Source organism: Ammospiza nelsoni, chromosome 22 (genome assembly GCF_027579445.1).
Source record: "Ammospiza nelsoni isolate bAmmNel1 chromosome 22, bAmmNel1.pri, whole genome shotgun sequence".
NCBI classification, from domain to species: domain Eukaryota; kingdom Metazoa; phylum Chordata; class Aves; order Passeriformes; family Passerellidae; genus Ammospiza; species Ammospiza nelsoni.
In genome coordinates, this window is record NC_080654.1 from 2,520,266 (window position 1) to 2,536,077 (window position 15,812).

General features: G+C 46.3%; 1 protein-coding gene across 1 annotated transcript; it reads right to left on the reverse strand.

Moving 5' to 3' along the window:
- On the reverse strand, positions 1-13,102 carry TTC34 (tetratricopeptide repeat domain 34). The gene is made up of 8 exons (XM_059487715.1): positions 13,072-13,102; positions 11,502-12,981; positions 11,239-11,464; positions 9,440-9,632; positions 7,868-8,034; positions 7,171-7,435; positions 6,088-6,302; positions 1-519 (listed from the first exon to the last, which is right to left on the reverse strand). Exons 1-8 carry the CDS (start codon positions 13,100-13,102, stop codon positions 1-3), a joined length of 3,096 nt encoding a protein of 1,031 aa, XP_059343698.1.
- Positions 13,103-15,812: the final 2,710 nt, after the last annotated feature.

The window sequence follows — 15,812 nt, forward strand, 5'->3', positions numbered from 1 at the left end:
TCAATGTATGCTGCAGCTCGATGCCTCCCTTTTCAGTCTCGCTTTCAGCTTCTGGAGCTCAGAACTTTTATCAATTTTAAGCCCATAGTCCGTGATTTTCCAGGCCTCTTCATAACGCCGCTTCTCAAAGTTATATTGTGCAATTTTGTGAAAAGTTTGGGTCAAAGATTCCCTGCCAGGGCACTCAGTGATGGTGCCCAGGGCCAGGGGCTCGTCCAGCTGCAGGGCTTGCATGTAGTGCTGCACTGCTGCCTCCTCCTGAGCCAGGGCCAGCAGCAGGAAGCCCTGGCAGCAGTGATCCCCAGCCTGGGTTTTTGGGCTGTTGCAGCCATGCCCTTGGATCACTTTCTCCATGTCTTTCAGAGCTTTTTCGTATTTTTTCAGGTGCATCAGGCAGGCAGCTCTGTGCCTCAGGTACCTGGGGTTGGCCCTGCTGGCCAGCACAGCCAGGCTGTGGTAGCCCAGAGCCTGCTGGTGGTTGTGGCCCTTCATCAGCATCTTCCCTTCCTGGGCTGCTGCCTGTGGGGACAGAGGAATCCATGTTAGTTAATAAAAATGCCCAGATTTTTTAAGATTTTCTAAGCTTTCTGATGTTTACGAACTTTGTCAGGCACTTTCTGTAAATAACTTCTTATTTTGCATTCTTTTATGGAAGAAAAAAATTTGGATAGATTGTTAGTTTGTCCAGTGTCATTGGAGAGGTGGCACTGTCACCCTCCAATCCACTGTCACTTTTAGAAAACTATAAATGCTATAGTCAAAAAATAAACTTCCCTTTTTTCACCTTCAGAGCAGCAGTGTGCACTTGTGTTGGTTTGTATTCTATAGTGACATAAAGGGAAAAAATTTGGGGAAAGAAAAAAATCTAATCTGGATTGGTAACACACACAGACACTAAGAAATGTTAGTTGTTTTATCACGTCACTAAAAGTTTGATTTTGGCTTCCAGACTGAAATAATTGCATCTAGCTGGAGAAATAAAAATTGGTGTATTTTCGCATACAGATAAGGGTTCAGCTGCTCCCTGCACGTGGCCTTGGAGGAGCATTTTTGTCATCAGCCTCATTGCAGGTGACCTGGAAGGGCAGGAAAATCCTCAGAGTGCATCCAAGGGCAATGGGAGTCCAGCTTGTCATTAAAATTTTAATTTTGGCTTCCAGACTGAAATAATCCAGGTGCCACCTGGAAAGGTCCATGAGTGGATCCCTGGATTGGGTCTCTGTGTCCCTTTTTTCCATCTATTCAATCTTATGATATGACCAAGATATAAAACTCTTGGCTCACTGGGTACTTGCTGTTATCTCAGGAGCTTCTGAAGTCTTTTGTTTCTGCACAGAATTTCTTCTGAATTTGTTTAAATTACTTAGGAATAATGAACAAATAGGTGCCTGGACCAACATCTCCAGGTGCTGTCCCACAAATGCAAGAGGTAAAAATGAAATTTTTCTCTCTACTGGAGCCTACCTAAGCTGTTGGAAAAAAAAAAAGGCCAACTGGTGGCTTTGCTAATTGTTAATCTTGAGTACAATTTGAACTCTCTGCCCTCATCTGAAGGGAAAAACAACAACAAGAGAAATAGAGAAGGCTGAAAAAGCCTCATAATTTTTAGGTTCATGGAGGTCAATGAAGAAAAGTCCATTAGAAGTATTTGCCTGAAATGGATTTCTCATTATTCCCCTTCATTGGTAATAAATAAAGCTTTTAACGTGCTGCAGCAGAGAGAATATTCAGGTTATAAACAAGGCTGCCATCAGCAGCTGAGGGCTTACAAAAGGCTGGGTCAAACAAGGCTCAAGCAAAGGATAAATATTTGCATCCTCCTCATTTCAGGGGTAATTCCTGTTTGTGGAGGCAGAAATCCAGTTAGCCCAGCCACTGTTTTTGTAGCCACACCTGAGAGCCAGGTCAGGTTCTCCAGTTTCTTTGTGTGCCCCTTTTATTTTGCCTGACTGAGGCTGGGATTGATTTCTGTCTGCCAGGACTGAAAACAGGTTCTGCAGGAAAGGGATCAACACTGCAGGGCAAGTCCCAGCACCTCATCTGAGAGCAGTGCCAGGAAATAATTTAGCCTGTCCTCATGGTTTAGGAGGAATTCTGCCCCAGTTATTACATTATAATGCACCAAAAAAAAAAACCAAACCAACAAAAAAACCATATATATATATATATATATATATATATATATATATATATTTGCTATTTTTATATACAGCAACATATATCTCTATATAATATATATTGCTAAATAAATATCATATATATATATATAAAATATATGAAATATATGCATATTGCTATTTTTCTTGATAAATATATATGACATATACTTTCTTGATAAATAAATATGACCTAATCATATTTATTAAAGAGTCTCTCAGCTTCCTCACAGAGAAATAGCAATAGGACTTCTCCCCAAATAGTGTCAACCCCTGGCTTTAACAATTCTGGCCATAAATTTTCATTTCAGATGTCTTTGTACATTTAAAGAGCAGCACATTTGCTTTGTGCTTTGAAATGTTTTTAAGACAACTCCTCAGTGTCCCCTCAGTGGCAGGAATTTAACAGGGATCAAGGTGGAATTGCAGCTGCCTGAGGAGCATCTTGGCAAGAGAAGGTGGTTTTTTTTCCCCCCTAGAAATTCCAGAGTTCTGGATCACATTGTTCCAAGGAACTCAGTGCAGTTCCTCAAGATAGCTTTGTGTTTGTGTAGTTAAATTGTCATTTTCAGCCTCTAAGGCGCATTTGTTGTCTCGGAGGCAGAAGAAAACACAATGGTTGTTGTTGTGCTGAATGCTAAATCTGATGTTGGAGGTTTTCGTGCTCTAACCTGGGGCATTTGGGGTTATTGCACCACAATATTGCATTTCTTCACTGAGCAATATTTCAATGTCGCATTTTTTCACATTTCCCTGAGAGTCCCCACATCAAGCCATGAGATTCTGCCTTTCCTGCCACACTTGGAGGAAAAATCCCATCTGAAAATCAAGGATTCCCTTTCACCCTTGCAGATGGAGCAAGGTTGGGCAGCTGGAATCTGGATTCTCTTTTGGCTCTCCCGGACCTGAGCTGGGACATTTTTGGGGTGTAACAGGGAAGGATTAATCAACAGCTTGCACATTGTCTCCTAACAGAGATAAAGATGAAAACCAGGCTGAGGGAGAGAAGGCAAGGGAAGGCAGAAGGGGATGGCCATGGCTGAGTTCAGCTGCTCCCTGCACGTGGCCTTGGAGGAGCATTTTTGTCATCAGCCTCATTGCAGGTGACCTGGAAGGGCAGGAAAATCCTCAGAGTGCATTCCAGGGGAACTGGAGTCCTACTTGTCATTAAAATTTTGATTTTGGCTTCCAGACTGAAATAATTCAGGTGCCACCTGGAAAGGTCCATGAGTGGATCCCTGGATTGGGTCTCTGTGTCCCTTTTTTCCATTTATTTACCTCACTGAGTGTAAAGCACTGAACACACACATATTTTTGTGGCATTTTTGGTTCCAGTCCCTAGGGACCAATCTTATGACATGACCAAGGCTTAATTCCTTAGAGAGAAAAAGAGTGAGGAGTTTACTGGGCATGGAATTATGGCCAAGGGTCAGACCCTGAGCAGCAAATCCCAGCAGATGGAACGATAAACTCTGAGCTTTGGCAGAGGGTTGGGTGCTTCCAGAAGAGTTTGGAGCAAATCTTTCCTTCTCCACCTGCACATGCCATGAAGGACATGAGGAATGGCAACTTCACCTAATTCTGGCATAGACCATGTAGTTGTGGAGACCTTTTTTGTAGGAATTTGGATCTCCACAGCAGCTGCAGCCCTGAGGATCTGTGTGAGGGGTTGGGAATCAGTCGTGCATTTACCCCTGACTCAGGAGAGCCAAGGGTTGAAGCTGCACGAGCAGCAAAGCAAACTCCCTTCCTCCCTTCCTCTGACCTTTTGCAGCTTGATAAATCTTTCAGATTCCTGCTCCCATGGGGCTCTCCCAGTTGTTTACAAATTTCTCAACATGGGACCCCTTTTGCTATAAATAATGGGAGAATTTTATGGCTTTGTTTTCCATGAAATAAGAAAGAGTACATCCAGGAGCTCTCTCCTTCCTCCACCCTTTCCTATTCAGCTTATGGAGAACTATTTTTAGGTCTTCAGACCTGGCTCCAGGATAATGATGACACGTTTTTAAAATGCCTGTAATTCCAAATTCTCAGAAAAACAATGTGGCAGAAATGCTTTTGTGCTGGAGTGCTGAGACTGGGTGTGAGCTCTGAACTCTTCTTCTCCTACCTGGAAAATTCAGGAACAGGGCAAACTCCCTCTCCCAGGGTAGGAACCTTGGCAAAGTCAGGCCATCATGAGGAATTTTAGCATTAATTCTGTATGAAAGCTTTTAAAACTTTTCTTTTTATTGAGATCTTTTCACAAAAGGAAGTGCTGCTGGGAAATCCTTTGAGACACTAGGCAGGTGGATGAAACAATTCCTTCCACACCCCAGAGAGCACACACTCATCCCCTGGTCACAAAATACATCTAAAAACACCCAGGTCCTCAAGTTCAAACATTTAAAAGCATGAGATGAAAGGGAGTAATGTTTTCTTTTTAAACTGCCAGCCCTGGTATTGGGCTCCAGTTTTGAAATCAGCCTGGTCACACCTTTTGTCTCAATCTCTCATGATAAATAAGCCACAGTGAGGGGTTTTATTTCAGACACAGCTGCCAAAAAGAGACAGAAATAAGTTTCTCTCCCACTTTAAAGGCTTCACTCATCTGTGGCACCGGTGAGTTCTCACTTGTCACAGCAGTATAAATGATACAAATGTTAGTTTGATTTTTTTCATTTCATTTTTCTTTTCTTCCTGACAGCAAAGAACATCCTCCTGTGCTGCTTCAGAAGGAAAGCAGTGTGGATGGACTGGGCTGTGAGACCCCCACAGAAGGAGTGATGTGAAGCAGGGGAAATTCAGCTCTAAAATGTGTCTTCATTTATAGACACCTCCTTAGGGCCTCCCTAGTCACAGCCTCAATTGTTCCTTTACCAACTTTCTAAAGTGGAAGATTGCAAATTGCCTCTGAAATCTTCCAACTCTTCCCTCTAAGACTGAACTTTTTACATTATTTAGAAGAGAGGGGCTCTTTTCTCTGTAATGGGCCATGTCTGGGGACTGGTAAATTAATACTTGTTTACTTATATCCTCCTGCTGTTCTGTTCAAATACATTCCAAGGGCTCCTCTTGCTGCATTAAGGATATCAGCATGTTGTTTGTTTTATAACCTGGGAGAGAGCATAACAATATAGCTTCTCACCAGGGTGCACACCAGCAACAAATTGAATAAAAGGAAGCAAACTGATTCTCAGAACGCAGAGCTTCTGGGTAATCAGAATTGCAGATGCTTGGCTGAGTGTTAAAACTCTTCACCATCAATCTGACCTTCTCTTGTCTTATTATTGGGGATGATTTCTGGGTGTACTTTGGGGGAGAAATAGGAAAAATGCTGAATAATAAATGCTTGGGGGGGGATCAGAGCTTTGTGGCATTGTTGTGTCAGTTTTAGCTAAGAAAACCAGCCTCAAAGCCTTAAATTTTGTAAAGATGAGATCATATTAGAAATTCTAAATGTTGCACAAAAGAAGGATGGAAGAATTTAATGTCACTGAATTGAAATATTCAGCTCTTTTCACCAAGAAAATGAACAAAGCATAAATCCTCCTTCACCAGGAGCCATTCATGAGCCCCATGTATCCCCCAGAGTGCAACAATTAGCAATGATCTGTTAAATCCCTACCTGACACCCTCACACCCCCTGAATTTCAGTGTGAGCATCACCAGCTCTTGTGCCAGGGAGAACAAAAAGGAATCCTAATTTCTCAGATGTGGCAATGATGGATTATTAGAGACTGATCAAGGTCACTGCAGTGGAAGAAATTTGGCTCCAAATTTCTTCCTGACCTGGCTGGAGGAAAAGCCAATTTGTGCCCTGACAATCTGCTGAAACTCCCCACACACGTCTCAAGGCAGGGAGAAATCCCTGCAAAATCCCAGTTTTGCTTCCCAATTCTTTCCCCACTGAACCCACAGATGTGGAACCGAACAAAAAGGGCTGTACCTGAGCGAGATGCTGCTGTTTCTTGGTGTCTACAAAGTTGAGGAGAAAGACCAAATCCTTCTCATCTCTCCTGGCCAGGGCACTGAGCGGGGCAGCTGCTCCTGCCACGTTCCTGCCCTGCAGCTGCAGCACAGCCAGGCGAGCCCTGGCTGTGTCCTCAGCAGGACAGTGGCCAAAGGCTTCCTGCAGGTGCTTGAGGGCCTCCTGGTGCCTTCCTGTTGGGGAACATCAGCACAAACTCCATAACCCATCCCATGGGGAGAAAGGAACCCAGAAACCACAGAGAGGCAGGGGTCAGGCAGCCAGTCCATGTCTAAAGGCGTTAATTTTGTCATATCCTGTTGGAATTCAGCCCAAGATGCCTGTGGTTTTTATTATGACCCATGGAGCAAGTTACCAACCTTATATGAGCATCTGCAAGCCAAAAAGTCTAACTAGAATAATAATCAGTTTGTCACAGGGTGGAAAATAGATTTTTGGGGTTTTTAGAATGGGGGTTCACGGGGCAAAAAGGAGGAATCTGGGCATGTCCAACCTTTCTCCTTCTTCTTGTTGGCCTCCATCTTCAGGGTGATGTTGGCACTTTTGGATTGGTTTAGAGTAGAAGCTCACTGTCTGACATAGGTGATAGGTATTGGAAAGTAATTGTAAATATTGTACAGGTAGTTTTTAGTATAAAAGATAACACCAGAGTGCCTCTGTCTGACCTGCTGAATGGACCTAGGCAGGACAGGAGAAAGAATTTTATAGATAAGAAAATAAACAACCTTGAGAACGAGAACTGAAGAGCTCTGACTCCTTCTTCGACCACCAGGCTGGGAAAAGAGACTTTGTGACACATCTCAGGGTCACTCTGATCAGTTAAAGTCCCAAGAATACCCTGTCCCAAAATGTTTTGAAACTTCTCTTGAGAAGCACCATCCAGCACCATCCAGCACCATCCAGCACTGTCCAGCATTGTCCAGCATTATCCACCATTATCCAGCACCATCCAGAACCATCCAGCAACACCCCTGACATTTCATATTCACTTCTGTCCATTTTCTGCTCCCTCACCAGCTGTGCTGAAGGACTGGGACTCACCATTTGCCATCAGAACATCAGTGTAGAAGATGTGATGTTGTGCAGCCCTGCAGACTTTGGTCAGTGCTTTTGCCATCGTGAGAAGGTCCCTGAGGGTTTCTTCTGGGACATCTTTGGTGGCCATGAGCTCGCTGAGAGTGGCCCTGCCATGCTGGAGGAGCCACCCAGTGACCAAGCCCTGGGCTTCAGGCTTCAAGGACAGGATTGCTGGGATCACTGCTCCTGCCTCCACCTTCAGTGCTGAGATCAGATCTTGCACTGCCTCCTGTGGAAAAACAACACCAAGGAAAGAAATGGAAGCAATAATTAAGTATTGATAATTTGTTCTTTCAGCTGCTTTAAGCTCTCTGCTGAACCATGGAAAAACTTTGCTCTTCCCTGTCCTTGTGCTGCAATTTTTCCATTTGCAAAGCTGATAGGAGGTCATAAAGGCAGGTTTGAATCAGTGTTGCAAAGTGCTTTAAACTCTTTGGGTTATCACAGAAAATCATGACCAAGGCTTAGCCCTCCTCTCCCCAGGCTTGGGAAAGAAAATAAGTAAAGCCAGATGAGCTGTTCATACACCCAGCCAAACCCAGAGCATTTCACTGTCCAAATTCTGTGAGAAACTCCTGATTCCAGTGATTCCACAACAAATTCTGTGATGTTTACACTCCTGTTGTTCAGAAAAACCAGCAAAGCCCCACATGGACTGTACCTTCTGCTGCTTCAGAGCGAGGTGAACAAACCCTCGGCCACTCAGAGCTTGCACATTGCTGGGATCCTCCTTCAGGACAGCATTAAAATCAAAAATTGCAGTTTTCATCTGCCCAAGGCGCCCGTAGCATCGAGCCCTGGTGAGGAGGCAATCCTCAGCATAACCACCTGGAGGACAGGGATGCAGCCATGGTTACTACAAGGATACTCACAGGAAGCTCCAAAAAGGCTCCACTTGGCCTGAGGATACCTCAGGATGAAGTACAATGAGAGTTTGCTGAAGTGGAAGTTTCCTTTATTGTTGTTGCAAGTGGAATTCCTGCCACGTGTTGAGAGGAAAGAAGAATCTGTGTCAGGTTGGAGTGGGAGCAGCAGGAATGAGAGGAGAAAGCCCCAAGAGGGAGATCTGGGATTATTGAGAGTGGAGGCATGAAGCCATTAGGCTGTTTTAATAAAGTGGGGTCAGAATCACAGAATAGTTTGGGTTGGAAGGGACCTTAAAGAGTCCCCAGCCCCCTCCCACGGGCAGGGAAGGTACACATTGTTTTGGAAAAATGAGTTATCCAGATGGGACTGACTAATTCCCTGCCAGAATTAATATGCACTGGGATTTGTGATACTGAGCTGCTTTTTTTCCCCTTTTTCCCCCTCTGTTTTCACACAAGTGCTGCCCAAATAAACACATAGAGTTTTCAGAGAAAATCCTGGTCCCTCCATTCCCTGCCTGCAGAGCATTTCTGTGCCTGCCATCCACACATCCCTTCCTTCCAAGGCAATTTCGATAAGGATCTTAACATGCCCAGGGTTGCAATCAATAACTGTGGCATCCAATATTGGATGATAAATCATCAGTGCCACTGGAAATATGTTTTCATAGGGAGGTCAGCAAATGCAGCTGCCTGCAGGGATCAGCCAGCAGACAGGCTCCAAGCAATTCCTCTGCAGTAATGAGGCTTTTATTCCCTCCTGATTTGCTCCAAAACTTCTGCACCAAAGGTTATTATCACTCTGGAGCTCTACCAGTTGGCTCCTCTAAAGACAATATCTATTTCTTAACAAGCATCTGTTCTAGCAGGTGGGGAGCTGATAAGCTGGAATGCACGGGCTGTGAAATGGAACCATCTCCAAGCAATTAACAGGGTTTTTATTCCATTTCCACCAGCCAGTCTCTCTTCTTCTCAGTGCTGCTGTCATAACATTTGCTCAGAGTGAAAGGCAGATTTCCACACAAACATGGTTTTACTTGGAAGAATTTCCTTGTCAGCCTGGTCTCTCTCCTGAGGGAAAGCTGGGATGGTGAAATGTGTGAGGGCCTGCATTCACTTCTTTGCACAGGGTGAAGAAGAGGGGGTGATGTCCCTGTAGAATTGTGCTGAAGCCATTTAAATTCCTTGAAATTTAAAATTTAAAAGTTTTGAAATTTAAAAGTTTTGAAATTTAAAATTTAAAATTCATGGCCCAGGTGCGCGTGCTGTGTCAGCCCTCACTGGGGAGGTGACAGAGGACATCTGGACATCCTGTCCCACCCTGATTTGCTTAGGAACAAATCCCCACGGGCATCCTGGTGTCCTACCTGCAGCAAGGATGGCAAAGGACAGGTGGGCAATGGCCTCTCTGATGGCAGCAGCCTCCTGTTTGCCCTTCAGGATGGCCAGGGCTCGCCAGCGGCAGTGGCTCTGCAGCAGCTTTCTGTCCTCGTCCTGGAAAATGTCCAGCACTGGCAGGAGGCAGGAGGAGTCTCCAATTCTGATCAGCCTCCTCAGCAGCTTAAGGATGGGAGAGGAAAAGGCAGCAGAGAAAGAGTTGAATGGGGTGTGAGGTTGTGTGTGAGAGATTTGTGTCCTTCCTCAGCATCCCCGCCTCTCCCTGGGGCTTCAGCCAGCCCAGGATCACAAATCTCTGATTTATCTCCTCAGACAGCCATGCTGTGAATGCAGGTTGGAGAAAACAGGAATTCTTATCTTTTCTCACCACCACTGCAGCTGTGGAAATAATTCTGGGCAAGTACCTGGTGCTGCCTGCTTTGTTTTGGGCAGCATCCACATTGGCAGTGGAGTGTTTTTATAAATAAAGGATGATTGCCCAAAAAAGAGAATATTCCTGTGGAACACAAGGATTCCAGTGACATTTTTGACTGCAAAATCAAAAACACTGTACTAATGGAAAATTAGAGAAGTGCTGTAAGTTATTTTTAGTATTGTTATTGGTAATCTGGGAAAAGCATGGATTCAAACCTACAAAGTCCTGCTGGAAAAGAATCCTGTCTGACCTTTGGTATCTTTGCCTCAAAAAGCACTTTTTAAACATAATTTCCAATGAAAATGAATCAAAAGATGGTTTTGCAGTGCTCAGCAGAGACTGAATATTCAAATCTGAGCCAGAGAAGTCTGGACAAGAATAAAGTTATCCTGATGTACCAGACACATCCCTTGAACTCATAACTTTCTCTATTTTATTGATAGATAAAAGTGATTGGCATCTGACAGGCAGGTGAGATAAAATATTGTGAAGAGAAATTTTCAGATGTTTCATGCAGAACTTGAAGCAGAAGCTATAGATGGAAATCCAACGTCCAAAGAGAGCACTGTAATAAAGCCACACCCTTCATTAACAGCCATCCTAAAAGCAGCAAATTACAGAAAACTTTAATTTTTCATAGGCAGTAGTGAAGTGCTGACAACAAAACCTTTCTCCTTATGGGTTAGCAGAAATTATATGGCATTTTAAAAAGAATACAACAGTTCCCTCTTATGGCAGAGCCTGGGATTTCAGCTTTGTAATCCTGGCTAGGAGAAGCAACTTTGCTGGAATGGCTTTCAGGGTTTCCAGCACAATTTATCAACATTGGAGAAAGAAAACTGCAGACTGATATTGGAATTTCTGCATTTGTGTCTTTTTTTCTAACAATGGGGAGGTGGCACTTGTGCCTTCTTTTCTCTAAAGGAACATTCCCAAACCCATAATGTTGTCCCCAGGGACAGGATGCTCTGCCTGATTAAAGTGCTGAGAAATCCCATTAAAAATCACATGAGGAATGAGCTGGATTTAACTGGGACTCCTTGTGTGGCCTTTTTCAACACAAATTCCTGATTCTATGATTTTATAGCAATACCAGCCCTGTATTTACACCTTTAAGTTCTGCTAGAGGTTCTGCACGTGGGCTCCAAGTTTCACTGTGTCACAGCTCTGTTCCTGCTGCTATTCAGGGAGCTCCTAACAGCAAAGTTTAGTTATAAAGGGGAAATATAAAGGGAAAATGCACCGAAACCACTGAACACAGGGATTAATCTGTAATTTAATGTGAAAAATCTGGCTAATCAGCTGTTGAGGAGGGAATGACCCCGAGGATGAGGCTTTCCAGGTGCTCCTTACCTGGTTGCCATCGTACACAGAGCCCCTCTTGAGCTGCAACAGGGCCAGCCTGGCCAGCACAGGAGCCCTCTGGGGGTTTCTGGACAGGGCCAGTGACAGCATCTCGTGGGCTTCCTCCCCACGGCCCATCTGGTACAGGGCATCAGCACACAGGATCCGGGATGCCTCGTCAGAGCTGTCCAGCTCCACCAAGAGAGAAGCCAGCTGGAAAACCCCAGGGGCATCTCTGGAGTGGGAAAAAAAAAAAGCCAACAAAACAAAACACCTTCAAGGTTAGGGATGTGCACAGCTCTGTTTGATTTTTGTGAAAGGAAACTGAGCTGCCTCCTGGGTACCTCTTCTTCTGGAGCATCATCTGTCCTTCCTCCTGGAGCACCTTCAGCAGCAATCCCCTCTGGTTCCATGGCACGTAGGACTTGATGGTGAAGATGGTTTCATCCAGCTTTAGCTGGCAAGCTGTGATATAATCCAGAGCTGTCAAGTAATTGCTGCCACCAGAAATGCGGATCAGCCCACGCCCACACAGGGCTTTGATGCAGCTGCTGGGGTGTGGGGACTCGTGCTCGATGACCCTCTGGAAGTCCTGCAGGGCTCCATGGTGGTCCTGGGCGTGGAGGGAGCAGAAGCCTCGCAGTGCCAGCAGCGTGTTGTGGTAAGTGCTCTGCTCTGCTGCCAGCAGCTGCTCACACATGTCCAGGGCAGCCCTGGGGTGTCCCTGCAGGAGGTGACAGTCTGCCAGCCGGACCCTGAGCTCCCGGCTGGACGCTGGGCAGATGTGCAGGAGCAGCTGGATTGTCTGGATGACAGGAGGGAGCAGCTCAGTGCCACAGGTGCCCCTGAGCTCAGCCCGAGCACGCACAGCCTCCCTGTAGGCTGCAAACCTCCCCTCCAGGGCAGCTCTGGCCTGCTCCTCGATTTTCTCAGCATCACAGGCTGAGAAAAGCTCTTCAAAGCATTTCATTGCCTGGGCAGGGTCTCCTGCAAAGGCTGCTGCTAAATCCTGCATCATTTCCTGCGTGCATCCTCCCAGGAAGAAATACCCAGCAGCTCGTTCAAGGAGCAGAGCCAGAACGTCCTCACCTTTGAGATTCTCAGCTGAGATTCCCTCAAGAGCCTTGGTGCAAACAACCACACACTCCTGAAACTCTCCTTTTTTTCGCAGGTGGGCTGCCCGTGCCCTGCACACCCAGGCATGCCCTGGTGCCACCGCAGCCAGGAATCTGTAGCACTCACCCAGCCACTGCTCTGAGGAGCTGCAGCTTGGGCTTTCCTCATGGCACGTGGAGAGATGATCAGAAAAAGCCTGGACAACCTGGGGCAGGTGCTCCCTTTGCCTGCTGCACACGTAGGCTGCTGCCTCAGCTTGGTGCAGCACAAAGGCTTGGATATAATCCACAATTCCCTTCCCAACCTGTGTCCCTGAGAGCACCCGTGCCAGCGCCCTCAGCAGCAGCAGCTCCATGGAACCCCTTGGGTTACCCTCCAGCAGGAGATTGCATTTCCTCACCACCTCCTCCGAGCAGCCTCGCCTCAGCAGGGCCTCCAGCTCGTACACTGAGGCCACCATGTTGTTTGGGATGAGGGTGGAGAGGAAAATCGCAGCTATTCCCACGCTGAGGGACACCACGGCCAAGTTCCTGCTCTGGATTTTGGGGATCTGAGCCTTGCCTTGGCACCAGGCCTCCAAGGTGGCCACCACTCTCTCCCAGAGCGCATGGGCCATGGAGTTCACTCTCTGCACTGCTGTGGGGGCACAGCAGCTGAAGGCAGCCAGGTAAAAAGCTGTGGCTGCTGGAAATTCCTGCAGGAAGAGGCGCTCATCCCCTTCCCCACAGAGCAGGGCGGCGAGCTCCTCAGGGGACATGGCCGGGCCTTGGGCCTTCACCGAGCGGCGTCACGGGCCGGACATGGCCGGGGCCTGGAAAACAGAAATGAGGGGATGTGGAACAGGGTTTGGGCAAAAAATTTCGAATGAGGGGATGTGGGGCAGGGTTTGAGCAGAAAATCAGAAATGAGGGGCTGTGGGGCAGGGTTTGAGCAGGAAATCAGCCATGAGGTGCTGTGGAGCAGGGTTTGAGCAGAAAGTCAGCCATAAGGAGATGTGGAGCAAAATTTTAGCAGAAAATCAGTAATGAGGGACTGTGGAGCACAGTTTTATCCAAAAATCAGAAATGAGGGGTTGTGGAGCAGAATTTGAGCAGAAAATTAGCAGTGAGGGGCTGTGGAGCAGAATTTTAGCAGGATATCAGCAACAAGGGGGATGTGGAGCAGAGGTTTGAGCAGAAAATCAGTAATGAGGGGCTGTGGAGTAGAATTTTATCAGAAAAACAGCCGTGAGGGGCTGTGGAGCAGAGTTTCAATAGAAAATAATCAATGAGGGGCTGTGAAGCAGAATTTTAGTAGAAAAACAGCAACGAGGTGCTGTGGAGCTGAGTTTTGACAGAAAATCATCACTGAGGGGCTGTGGACCACAATTTTGAGAGAAAATCAGCAATGGGGGACCATGGAGCAGAATTTTAGCAGAAAATCAGCCGTGAGGGGCTCTGGAACACAAGTTTTTCCATTTGGAGGGAGCAGGTTTTCAAATTCCAGATGCCAGCAAGCCCAGGCGCTATGAAAAGCCAGGGTTTGGTCACTGCCAGGTTTCTGGGGGAGTAAAGCCACGAGGAGAAACATCACAGAGGTTGGAAAGCACCCACCCCCCTTGGTCAGTGTTCCCTGCCCGTGGAATGAGGCTGGGACAACCATTTGATAAATTTTTAATCATCAATGTCGCCGCTGGTGGGGACACGGAGGAGACAGAGCCACACCTCGATGCATCACCCACCCCTTACCTTTTCTCTTGGCCTGGAGGAAGGAGGACAAATTTGGGTTTTTTTCCAGCCAGCGGACAGGAGGAGGCTCCTGCCCCTCATCCCGCACACCTGAGCCTGTCCCTGCAGATACCTGAGAGGGGATGAGACGGGGCTAGGACGGGAGGGATGGAGGAAAGGAAGGAGAAAGGAGGGAGGGAGCACAGGGCAGGAGCTGTGTTGCCTGGAGACAGCAAACACTGCCCGGCCCCGGTGTCCTGCGGGGCGGGGGGAACCCAGCCAGGGCTTCTCCCTCCTTATCCCGAGGGACCGGGAGGGATGCTCAGGGCATGGCCAGGGCATGATCCCCTTCATCTGACAGAAATGATACCCCGCACCTCGGGGAAAGAATCTCCACTGCTTTGGGGAAAGGATCCCACTCACCTCAGGGAAAGGATTCCACTCACTTGGGGGAAAGGATCTTCGTCACTTTTGGGATAGGATCCTCCTCACCCTGGGGCAAGGATCCTCCATCGCTTTAGGGAAAGGATCCATCTCACCTTGGGGAAAGAATCCTCCTCATTTTGGGGAAAGGATACCTATCACCTCAGGGAAAGGATTCTCCTCACCTTGGGGAAAGGATCCCCATCACTTTTGGGAAAGGATCCTCCTCACCTTTGGGATAAAGATCCTCCTCACTTTGGAGAAATGTTCCCCATCATCTTCAGGAAACTAATCCAGGTCATGACCCTCAGCAGGACACGATACAGGGAATTACATGAAACAGCAAACTCTGTGATGCGGCCTAAACTTTTAACCTTATTTTTTATTAATAAGCCTTGTATTTTCATAATAAACATTATTTTTAATAGTAATCCTCATTTTTAAATAACTACTCCTACTTTTTAAATAGTAACCCTTATGTTTTAAATAATAACCCTTATTTTTAAATCATAGCCCTTATTTTTTAACAATTAGAGTGTTTTTAGCAATAGATCAACTCTGTTTTTAGGTGTGTTTAGCCTGATGGTGCCCCTTTAAGCCAGGGCCACTCTGAAGCCCAATTCTTTCTTTCTCCTCATTCTTTGACATTCAAAAGAGTAAAAAAACCTCTCTATGATGAATAGAGATTTTTTGACATTTTATTAAGAGTTTGCCCATTACGTTGATTTGATTACTTTCACTTTAATTACCCTAATTAGCCATCAAGATATAATTTAGCATTGCTGTCACATTGGGCCACAGGTGATATTGCCAGGAAAAGACTCAAGGGCACAACAGAAGCAGTTCCGAAATAGAAATCACATTAAGGGGAGCTGGCTTGATCAAATGCCTCTGCCCCTCCTTGGAGGCTCAGGCAGAGCTTGTGGGAATAAAATTGGGACTGGAGCCTCCAACAGAGCCTGGCCCAGGCTGCAGAAATCATTACCCATCATCTGACTTTGCTGCATGACTGAGTGGGCTGGAAGTTGCTTCCAGCCATGTTTTGCCCTGTAGATACAGAGAATGTGAGGATGGTATTGTCCTCCACCCATCATTTCCAGCTGGAAAAGGCTGGTTTGGGTAAGGATGCCCTGTGCTCCCTGCTGTACACGGATGGTTTAGGGGATGATGTGCTTGGCCAAAAAGGCAGCAGCCTCATGAAATGTTGTTTTGTTGGCTTAAGGTCCACAAAATTTGACGTTGTGTATAAACTTAAATCAATTTAGGTTCCTAACTTTGGAGCTTGAAGGAATAAGAGGAGCAACATCTAAGGAGCTCAGTGGGAAATGAGAATATTTC

What these genes read in the sequence shown, in the direction of transcription:
- TTC34 (XM_059487715.1), bottom strand. Translation starts at nt 13,102, where the DNA reads ATGTCCCCTGAGGAGCTCGCCGCCCTGCTCT. An exon ending in GGAGCTCGCCGCCCTGCTCT is followed by an intron (nt 12,982 to 13,071) that starts GTGGGGAAGGGG and finishes GTGCCCCCACAG; the next exon opens with CAGTGCAGAGAGTGAACTCC. An exon ending in CTTTGCCATCCTTGCTGCAG is followed by an intron (nt 8,035 to 9,439) that starts GTAGGACACCAG and finishes CCTGTCCTCCAG; the next exon opens with GTGGTTATGCTGAGGATTGC.